This window comes from Oryzias latipes, chromosome 17 (assembly GCF_053564925.1).
Source record: "Oryzias latipes strain Hd-rR chromosome 17, Olatipes_Hd-rR_3.1".
Classification (NCBI taxonomy): domain Eukaryota; kingdom Metazoa; phylum Chordata; class Actinopteri; order Beloniformes; family Adrianichthyidae; genus Oryzias; species Oryzias latipes.
The window spans coordinates 26,453,331-26,464,533 of NC_136253.1; the positions used below are offsets into that span (position 1 = coordinate 26,453,331).

The 11,203-nt window shown below is 41.2% G+C and overlaps 1 protein-coding gene across 14 annotated transcripts in view; it reads left to right on the top strand.

Annotated features, from left to right (window-relative positions):
• ptprsb (protein tyrosine phosphatase receptor type Sb) overlaps positions 1–6,174 on the top strand; it is a 77,321-nt gene extending 71,147 nt beyond the window's left edge. For all 14 annotated transcript variants that reach the window (XM_078935657.1, XM_078935660.1, XM_011486681.4 and 11 more), the window contains 7 exons: positions 167–452; positions 1,273–1,451; positions 1,744–1,870; positions 1,951–2,076; positions 2,687–2,841; positions 2,930–3,065; positions 3,774–6,174. In XM_078935657.1, the coding sequence (XP_078791783.1) occupies positions 167–452; positions 1,273–1,451; positions 1,744–1,870; positions 1,951–2,076; positions 2,687–2,841; positions 2,930–3,065; positions 3,774–3,842 (1,078 nt within the window). In that variant the 3' untranslated portion in view covers positions 3,843–6,174. The remainder of the gene's footprint in view (positions 1–166; positions 453–1,272; positions 1,452–1,743; positions 1,871–1,950; positions 2,077–2,686; positions 2,842–2,929; positions 3,066–3,773) is intronic.
• The last annotated feature ends 5,029 nt before the right edge of the window (positions 6,175–11,203 follow it).

An 11,203-nucleotide genomic window follows, 5' to 3' on the forward strand; every position in this document is an offset into this window, starting at 1 on the left:
GTTATACATTCATACAATGACGTATCAAACTTGGGACAATTTTAAATCTTCAAGTTGGCCTTTTATTGTTAAAGTATATTATTGATAATGGTTCATCTCAAAATGAATCATCAGAGGCATTTTCTTTCAAAATGTAAAGTCATTCATTGCCCCCCCCTCCCTTCAGTGCTGGTGTTGGTCGCACCGGCTGCTTTATCGTCATTGATGCCATGCTGGAGCGCATTCGACAAGAGCGCACCGTGGACATCTACGGTCACGTGACGCTGATGCGCTCGCAAAGAAACTACATGGTGCAAACAGAAGACCAGTACAGCTTCATCCATGAGGCCCTGCTGGAGGCCGTGGCCTGCGGGATCACCGAGGTGGCGGCGCGGAGTCTGTACTCCTACATGCAGAAGCTGTCCAAGGTGGAGCCTGGAGAGCATGTCCCAGGCATGGAGCTGGAGTTTAAGGTAGGGAAGAACATAGGAGGAAATAATACATGGATTTTATCCTAAATGAAAGGATTTTAGAATTTTCTGATACAAAGAAATGTTCAAATATAGAAAGGAATTTTACTTAAAAAATGAAATAAATGCTATTTTATTTATTCCTTAGGTCCTTTTTTATCAGGTAGCAAAAAGAAAACATTTATCCAAGTTCTTGGTTATAAGTATTATTGTTCTTTTCTGTTGTTTTTGCTGCTTCATTCAACAGTATTTCAAAATTAGTTTCACATGAAATCTCAAAAACACTTTTGGAGGAAAAAGTTTTTTTATTAGTTATTAAAACTTTTTGGTTAGAAAAACTCATCTATTGTTTTTCTTTTTCCTTTTTTTTTATATGAATCATTTATGATTAATTAATTCTTTATAAAACCGTTGCAATGTTTAAAATGTGTGGATGAAATTTAAGACAGTGGGTCAATATTTTAGCATCTTAAACTAACAGTTGGGAAGAAAAACTTACCAAATCCCTCAACAAATCATAATTGATACTATCTACTGTAAGGATATTACGAAAATGTTTTGTGAAATTTCATTAAAGGGTTTAAAAAACATCTTTATTCCAAAAATGTTCTGTCAATTCTATGATGTAGTGGGCTTTACAGGGTTAAAAAACATTGTTTACACTATATAAAAAATTAGATATGACTGCAATTTTTCTTTATACTCACGTGATGTACACTGATAGCAGGTCAGTGTCCTAATATCTGTTTATTTTTTTACATAATTCAATTGGACAGATGATGCATTCTTGGCTGCCTTTTCTTTCCTTTTTTTTATATTCCAGCGCCTGGCAAACACCAAAGCCCACACATCCCGGTTTGTCACAGCCAACCTGCCCTGCAACAAATTCAAGAACAGACTGGTGAACATAATGCCCTATGAAACCACCCGCGTCTGCCTACAGCCTATCCGAGGTCTGGAGGGCTCTGACTACATCAATGCCAGTTACATAGATGGATACAGGTATGTTTTTCTGCAAACGGTAATCTGACCTGACCCCTCTGTCCTCTCTTTCCTCGTTTCATCCGTCTCCTCCCCTTGAAGCAGTCAGATCCGTCATTCCTGTGTACACATTCGCTCCGTTTGTGTCTCTTCGTCTCACTGAAGATGCTGGGGACTTTCTGATGATTCAGCTGCACGCAGCGGTTGAACCCACGTGTTTTGACTGTTCCTGTTCTTGCCTCGAGCCTGACCCCGTTTTCTGACTGAAGATGAAGGAACGAAGGAGCTGAACCCTGACTGTTTATGTGTTCAGGCAACAGCGAGGCTACATCGCCACGCAGGGTCCTCTGGCTGAGACCACGGAGGACTTCTGGAGGATGCTGTGGGAACACAACTCCACCATAGTGGTCATGCTGACTAAGCTGAGAGAAATGGGACGGGTAGGACAGAGCAATGTTCACAGAAAGTGTCACACCAAGCACACATTTGGAGTGTTTTCTGATTGGGTTTTGCTCTTCAGGAAAAGTGTCATCAGTACTGGCCTGCTGAGCGCTCGGCCAGGTATCAGTACTTTGTCGTCGACCCGATGGCGGAGTACAACATGCCTCAGTACATCCTCAGAGAGTTCAAAGTTACAGATGCTAGGGTGAGTTCTTGCCATCTGTATGTCAACAGCCATCCTTGTTTTCTGAAACATAAGACTTTTCGTTTCCTGTCTATAGAGGCCAGCAGTGCAAAGCAACCCTTATAGACCTGTAGGGTGTTGCCACAGATCGGCACGTTTGACAAATAGGCTCTTCATTCAACCGTGCCGTCTCCAGATTGTCACAACACGCGTGTGCAGCTGTGCGCACACACACTCCAGCACATCCATGTGCCAGTCATAGATAACTCTAGTTAAGCCTGTCCTGCAGTGATGCCACATCGACAGATGCCTTATTGATCTCCATTAAAGAGGAGTCAGAAAGGCTGAGCAGAAGAGAAAAGATGTAATTGCCTTCAGAGAGGCTGACAGTAGCAGATGTACTGACGTTACAACTTTAAGTTAACCACAGCCACTGATCCGGGGTCAGATAACACCAATCGTTAGAAGAAGAAAAACGGTCCTTTCTTTTAATGCACAAGAGGAAGCAAACAGTTCTTTAAATATAAAAAGAAACATCAACCAAATTTTCTACACATTGAAATAACAAGAATAACCATTTTAAATCATGTCTTTTATTATATGACCTCATTATTGCCATGCATCTGTTTAGGATGGCCAGTCGAGGACGGTGCGTCAGTTCCAGTTCACCGATTGGCCAGAACAAGGGGTGCCAAAATCCGGGGAGGGTTTCATCGACTTCATCGGCCAAGTTCACAAGACCAAGGAGCAGTTCGGCCAGGATGGACCGATAACAGTTCACTGCAGGTGACAAGCTGCTTTCATGTGTGCGCCTCATGACGTCCATGCTTTAATGTAACCTTACACTCACTGTCGACTGTGCTGATGCCTGCAGCGCCGGTGTGGGGCGGACGGGTGTCTTCATCACTCTGAGCATTGTCCTGGAGAGGATGCGTTATGAAGGAGCAGTGGACATCTTCCAAACTGTCAAAATGCTGCGGACACAAAGACCAGCCATGGTGCAGACGGAGGTAAACAGTGCAGAGGCATGTGGATGTCACTGATTTGTTTGACTGAAGAGGGGAAGCAAAATGAATCCAAACATTTTTAATCAAATTTAGGTCAGTGAATCGAATCCTTCAAAATGGACCAATACTTACTATAAATCATAACAGCAACCACAAATGATGAAATGATTCGAATCGTTGTCAAACCCATAGCATGGAGTATAACGGCTTAGAAAGATTATGCAAAACACAGACAGGTACCGGAGGAATATAAGACCAGTAAACAAGCTGCAAAAACAGAACAAGCAAGAGGGAGAGAAAGGATGATGTACATGCCCTCTAGGGCTGATGGGAAAACAGACAACAAGTTGCACAAAGGAATGAGGTAATGAGAAAAAGCTAAATAAAAAGTGAAGCAAAGTAAGACGAAAGGGGAAAACTTTTCAAAGCAAAACAGGAGGAAAAGGAAAGATGCTTTTTTCCCCCAAATACTCTTTTTTTTCTCTGTGACTAAAAAGGACTGCTTGACTGAATAGCTGATTGTTTTTATTGATTTGTCCGTTGTTGTTTTTATTATTGTTTGAAATAAATTAAAGACGCCAAAAGGAGAATATGCACAGTTGGAATAACTCTACAGTAAAACGACAAAATTTAAGAAATCTTTTTTTTTTCACCGACTGTAGGTTTATTTCAGCATGTGAAAAGTCTCATTTATCTTTTTTCTCTCATCAGGATGAGTATCAGTTCTGCTACCAGGCTGCTCTGGAATATCTGGGTAGCTTTGACCACTATGCAACATAAGAGCAGAGACAACCGTCCATCCATCGTTCCCTTTGACGTCCACGAAAACAACCCAACACATGAACAGAGAGGAAAGGCCAGTCTGGCATAACGTTGAACCTTTTGCAGAGTCCAGATTTAAAGACCAATTTTTCACCAACAACAAGAAGAATGCCCATCAGTAGTTTCTCTGCTGGGTGTGGAGAATATTCATGTGTAATCCATATACTTACCTCAGTGTTCCAGTGTGAAGGACATATAATACATGTGTGTTGTGGTCAGCTATCTCCAATATGAACCAGTAACATACAAATGGCTTTTGAACAGGAGTTATGATACTCTGTGTGTATAATAAAATACAAAAAGATTTGAGGAAAAAAAAACACAAGCCTGGATATTTGCTGCACCCTAAATGGGCTTTTTATCTTCAACTTTGTATCTATTGGTTTAATGTTCTAAAGGAGTTACAAAGTGAACATTTCTATGTATCTGTGAGTCTGTTTGCGAGACATCTACTGCCACCACAGGTAGTTCTGACAACAGTCTGAAGCACATGACCGGATTCTGCATGAGCAGGAGCTTGGGTCTGGCCTCATCACCCTGAGGACTGCAGAAGAAGCATGTGGATGCTCATTTACTCCATGCACAGTGCCAAGAGAAACCATGCAGCGCGAACATGAACTGTGGCCTATAAGGAGACATGGCTCCTTTTGTCATAACATGAAGTCATATCGCTCTGGAGGAAAAAAAAAATATAAAACGGTCAGTCTTCTGCCCCTGGTCTTGCTCTCAGAACAGCAATTAAAACCCTCGGTATCTTTAACTGGGCTGGGATTTGTAGTCCAGTGCATTTGCCACTTAACAATGCCTGCTTGCTACCTGCTATTGTTGTTGTTCATGCTCCGGCTCTGCTCCTTTTTTGATGTCAATCCCCCGTGTCACTCAAGCAGTGGCTTATTGAACAAGACGACGAAAGAACTGAGCTCAAGTTAGTTTATGTCTCAGTTTTCTTCTTTTTTTTCACGTTTTTAAGGTATTTTGTTGCCTTATGTGGATTTTTTTAACATGCTGCTTCATGTTTATGTATTGTGTACTAAGCTTTTTTATCTAATCTTTATTTTTGTTTTGTTTTCTCCTCAGAAGTCTCCCTACTTGAACTGCATTGCTTTGTATTTAAGTTCACCATGTTTGTTTTCATAATTAAGGAAATTAAAGATTAATTAGTGCTCGCACTAATCTTAGTTTTATCTTTTTGTTTTTTTTACTCCATCTGCATTTTAACTTCAACAGATCTGCTCTATCACAACCTGATGTGTTATCATAACTGGTCCCGTGTAATGAATAAACAGCACAGTGTGTCTGAAATGTTGGGCAAACTCACTGTTTTTTGTACATACAGTCTTCTCATTGGAGTTCTTTACAGTACGGTTACATATGTCACACAAATATAATGTAGGGGTTGGATGTGATGTAGTACTCAATGTCGCAAAAAAGCCTTATTGTTATCGTTCACTCTGTCATTTTTGTTTTGTATCAGTTTCAGATACATTTGTTATTCTTTTTGTTATTTTTTTACATTTATTTGGGATGTCCAATAGTCATGACCAATACAATATTGTACCGTTTTTCTTTGATGAGCCAACGTTGAAGGACAATATTGTCACAGTTTCTTTTATAATGGTCCGTTTTGGTGCTTTTTTTTATTATTTGCTTTGTTCTGATGAAGTATACCCTCTGTGCAGGGTGCTATTTGATACTGATTACTGATGTCTGATTAGTTAGCTAGAGATGTACATTAGAGGCAGTTTAAGTTATCAGTGAGCCCCTTTTGATACCCTCAATCTACATGACACACAGCAAGGGGATCATGGAAGCAGAGGCATGGTCCCAGGGGGAAAAGTTTAAAAAGCATCAGAGATGTTATAGATATATAGCGCCGGCTTATCAGTGGAAAACTTCTGACAAACCGTGGATGTTTAGTTTGCTTAAAGGCACATGGTAGCAAGTGTATTTTTGACCAAATTAGGTGAGAGTTGCCTAGCTACACACGTTGCACACCCTGAGAAAGATATCGTTTGAATTTGAAATTATTCTCTTATGAACTCTATGTGTGGTCCAGAAGTCTTGACGATGTTTGACATATATGAAATATGTTATTCCTTTGTTTTCTAATGATTATTGTGTCAAGAGAAATATAACAAGCACACTCGTAACCTACTATGAAATGTGTTGAGGGCCAGCTCTGATGATGCCATCCCCCTCACTTATGTACTTGTTCTTTCCTTTCAGACCATAGATGTAGATATTGTACCTTGGAATTTGTATTAAAAGCAGGATGATTGGATATACAGCACATCGAGCAGCTTGGTTCTTTTTTTGTGTCTGTTCTATTTTCTTCCACAAGATGGAGCCAAAGTCAAAAACCAATTCTCACCTAATTCAACCCAGAATATGTCATTTGATTACTGGTAAGTCACTATAATTATCCACCTTTGTCATGGTAGGAAAAACACGTCAATGTAAGGGTGGGGTCATCTAAGATAGCACAAGGGTTAAAAGATTATTTTAATATATTACTTTTTCTATAACAGTATATTTCAAATGATTACTAAAGAATATTCACTCACTGGCTACTTTATTAGGCACACCTGTCCAAGTGCTTGTTAGCCCAAATTTCTAATCAGCCAATCAAATGGCAGCACCTAAATGCATGTAGGCATGTCGACATGGTCAAGACGATCTGCTACAGTTCAAACCAAGCATCAGAATAGAGAAGAAAGGTGATTGAGGTGACTTTGAACGTGGCATGGTTGTTGGTGCCAGACGGACTGGTCAGAGTATTTCAGAAACTGCTGATCTACTGGGATTTTCACCCACAACCATCTCTGGGGTTTACAGAGAATGGTCTGAAAAAGAAAAAAATCCAGCGAGAGACAGTTCTGTGGGCAGAAATACCTTGTTGATGCCAGAGGTCAGAAAAGATTGGCCAGACTGGTTCTAGCTGATAGAAAGACAACAGGAACTCAAAATAACCACTTGTTACAACCGAGGTCTGCGGAAGAACATCTCTGGACGCACAACACGTCTAACCTTGAGGCTGATGGGCTACAGCAGCAGAAGACCACTTCTGTCAGCTAAGAACAGGAAACTGAGGCTACAACTCACAAAGATTCATCAAAATTGGACAAAAGAGAATTGGAACAACGTTGTCTGGTCTGATGAGTCTCCATTTCTGATGCAAGATTCGGATGGTAGGGTCAGAATTTGGCGTCAACAATATGGAAGCATCCTGCCTTGTGTCAACAGTTCAGGGTGGTGGTGGTGGTGGTGGTGTAATGGCCTGGGGGATATTTTCTTGGCACACTTTGGGTCCCTGAGTACCAGTTGAGCATCAATACAATGCCATAGCCTACCTGAGTTTTGTTGCTTACCATGTCCATCCCTTTATGACCACAGTGTAAAATGCGCCATCACATGTCATCAACTCATTGCATTCATGCAGATTGACATCATGGACATGCAGCCGACAAATGTGCTACAATTGCGTGATCCCATTATTTCAATGTGGACCAAACTCTCTGAGGAATGCTTCCAGTACCTTGCTGAATCTATGCCACGAATGACTGAGGCAGTTCTGAGGGCACCAGGCCAGTGAGCGTATATTATTTTTTACTCAGTATGTATTCACCGTGACATTCATACCTGTCTCATAAATGGACCAATGCAAATCACAGAATTGACCTGATAATCACTTTATATCTTTCATACCAAGAACTGTCTTGGATTGTTTTCACGCATCTGCCTCCAATTACCCACAAATAAACTACATAACCTACATTATATTATTAAGCATTAGTAAATAGAGAGTAGCTGTAAATATAAAATGCTCTAGTGAATATTTGTCACTTTAGATTGTTGTATTCTACCTCTGCAGTTCTTTCCAAGAACATTAACAAGTCCTCCACATGCATTACCATCTACCAAAATGTCCCTCTGTCAAAGTGAGAGGTTTTGTTTTATTATATTTAGTGATTTAATTGCACACCTTTTTACTAGACGATGGTATCGCCTGCTAACACCGGAACTCTTCGAAGCTCCTTGTTTCTCTTTCCAATAAAAACCACAAACATGCTTTTGATTTTCTTTTGTGTGTAAAAGTCACAAATCAGGAAAACTGCTTTCTAAATTTCGTCGTCTGCGTAAAATGTGGGGTTCCTGACTTCTTATCATGTAGAGTTCCTTATCATGACAATTTGAGCCACTGAAGCCCTCTATCTCAAAGAGACAGCTGTTCATTTGCATATGGCATCTTTAAATCACATCCCTGACCAAGAGCAGACAAAATAATAATCTCTGCTACCATGAAGTAATAATTTTTATAATAATTTAAGTTATACTTTAGGTTGTTTTTTTTCCGCTTTGGTGTAGAGTTAAACACATAAATGTAGACAAACTGCAATAGTTCTGGAATTAGAGATACAAAGCACATTACATGATGTAATGTTCTTTGACTTTCTGAGACATCCTGTTTTCAAGAATGTCATGTGTGGTGACGTGCAAAAGTGAAAAAGCTGAGTTAACCAGCATGGAAAAAGAAGGTTAGAGGAATGCATTGTTCTGTAAAGGATTGTTATTGTCAGGCTTTGATGCAGCACTTCCTTAATGGATTTATCAGGAGGTGTACATCCAGTAACTTTCATTATTTGTCTGTAGACAAAATCAGTCATGGAAATGAAGGCAGATTTTATTTGAATCCATTAACTGCATTCAGTACCAACACAACATCTCGAGTCATCAGAGAAACACAACAGGAAAGGGATCTTTTTCAACAATTGGCATTTGTACAGTTCAGAATTTTATGTATTTTTTTATGCGGTGCTCTCTCCGCACGGTGGGGGGGTTCATATTACACCTGAGCCGGGGGTGTTCGTGTCCCTGGGGGGTGGGTCCTGGTCCTTGCCCCTGGGCGCTGGGCCCCGCCAAACTTCCAAAATGGCCGAGCCTGGTCGGGCCATATTTATAACATCCCTTATGGGCCGCCCTTTTTTTTTTCCCCGGGGTTCCCCCCTCCTGGGCGGGGGCGGCGGGCCCCTGCCTTGCTCCTACCTGGACCAACCGTGGGCCGGGTGGGTGGCTGCCTGGAGTGCGGAGCGGGTCTCCCTTGGGGGGTCCTGGCTCGTACCTGGGGTCGGGGCGGGGGGATGCCCGGAACTCCTGGGTGGTGGTGGGGTGCTCGTCTGGGGCTGTGGGCGTCCCTCTCCGGTGGGGCCCTGCGTTGGGCTCTTCCGGCGCGGCGGGGGGCTGCTTTCCTGGCTGGGCTGGGGCGGCGCTCTCTTTCCCTCTGCGCCTCCCTGCTCTCTGGCTCTGGGGGCCTCGCGGCGGTCCTGCTGGCCCTGGCCTGGGTGGCGGTCTTGGTCGCCCGGGGGGCGGTTGTTCCCTGCCTGTTCCCGTGTGGCGCTGGGGGAATTCCGGCTGCCGCTGCTGCTGCGGCGGGGGTATGGGTGTGGGGGTGGCTGGGCGCTCCTCCTCCTTCTTTTCACATTCCACCATCCATTTTAGAAGAACATAAACACTCACCTGAGCACAGGTGTTAGCTCACCTTTGCACTAATAGTTTGCATGATTGAATGACTGAAAGATTTCACACTAGTTGGTTTAAAGGCATAGGTATGCGTTCGTGAACACTATCTGTTTTGTGTGCATGTTGACATGTGGACATTTCTGCGGCTAGCAGGTGTGTTGATAATGTTTGAGTGTGTGTGAACAGGCCCCGCCCTTTTTGTACTACATTTGAACCGTACCGTAACGATAAACAACCAGTAAACCTGTCTGCTCTATGCTGCTTCATGGTCTTACCCCCCTTCCCCTCCTATTATCACCCTCCTACCCCCCCCTCTCTCTAACGTCCCTCTCTCTTGTTCCCCTCTTTCCTTTTCCGTCCGGTCCAACACCAAAGATTTTCAAACATGATTGAAATTAATAAAGTTTGGCCTCAATTACAAAAGGGGTTTATTCAGACATACCTTTGGTTTGTCTGAAGATGAATAACCCCTCTTGTTAAAATAAAATATGTCCAACACAAGAGGCCCTCAGCTCTCATCTGTTTGCCCAGCTGTTGGACAGGACAAGGTTAAAAAAAAAAAAAAAAAAAAAAAAAAAAAAAAAAAAAAAAAAAAAAAAGAATGTCATGTGTGGTGACGTGCAAAAGTGAAAAAGCTGAGTTAACCAGCATGGAAAAAGAAGGTTAGAGGAATGCATTGTTCTGTAAAGGATTGTTATTGTCAGGCTTTGATGCAGCACTTCCTTAATGGATTTATCAGGAGGTGCACATCCAGTAACTTTCATTATTTGTCTGTAGACAAAATCAGTCATGGAAATGAAGGCAGATTTTATTTGAATCCATTAACTGCATTCAGTACCAACACAACATCTCGAGTCATCAGAGAAACACAACAGGAAAGGGATCTTTTTCAACAATTGGCATTTGTACAGTTCAGAATTTTATGTATTTGTGATATTTTTGTATTTTGTTTTATAACACGCTCATAGTTCCTCTAAATAATAGCATTAAATTAATTGGGCATTTTTATCCAACATTTCATTTTACACTCTAAAAATTACTGTAAACTATATGGTAAAAAAAAAAAAAACTGGCAGTTGGGGTTGTCAGAATTTCACCGTAAAAGATAAGGCGTTACTCTAACAATTTTTGAGGTAAAAAAAAATTTTGTTTTTAAACTTCTTCTTGAGCAATATTCCTAATTATTGCTGTAAAAAGAAATGTACTTAGGTAAATGTATAAGTAAATGTATGGGTTAGATGTTGCGTTTTTAACAAGAAATTGTAATATGATTAATAGTTTTGATAGTTATGTGTATTATTACAGTTATTTTTCATTCTTTGACTTTTACCAATCAATGAATAAAACATGAATAAACCGCAAATCAAATAAGTGAGCTTCCATACATTTGTAACGTTATCATTAAACATTTAGCTTATTTGTCCTTTTTTCATCATTAAATGTTCATTTATTTGTTAATTCACGTACTTTTGCTGGTTTCCTATAGTGTTTTGAATTTGGTTACAGGCATGATAGCCATATTAAAAATGAAAGAAAAGCAGGTAGGTGACAGGTTAAAACTAAAACGTTCGTGTAAAGCTGTCAGGTGTTGTATATGTGCGTTGGAGGCTTTTGTCGCTCCGGCTGATTATCTGCGCGGGCTGGACAGACTACATGCCACAGGAACGTGATTGTCGTTTCTAAATCGCCTGACGGTTTTTAACAGGGCGCTGTTCACCTGACTTTGCAAACATGTCTGCACCCGTGAAGACGGGAAGCCCCGCCCCAAAGCTGACTTTGCTGATAGCTGATTGGCTAGAAAC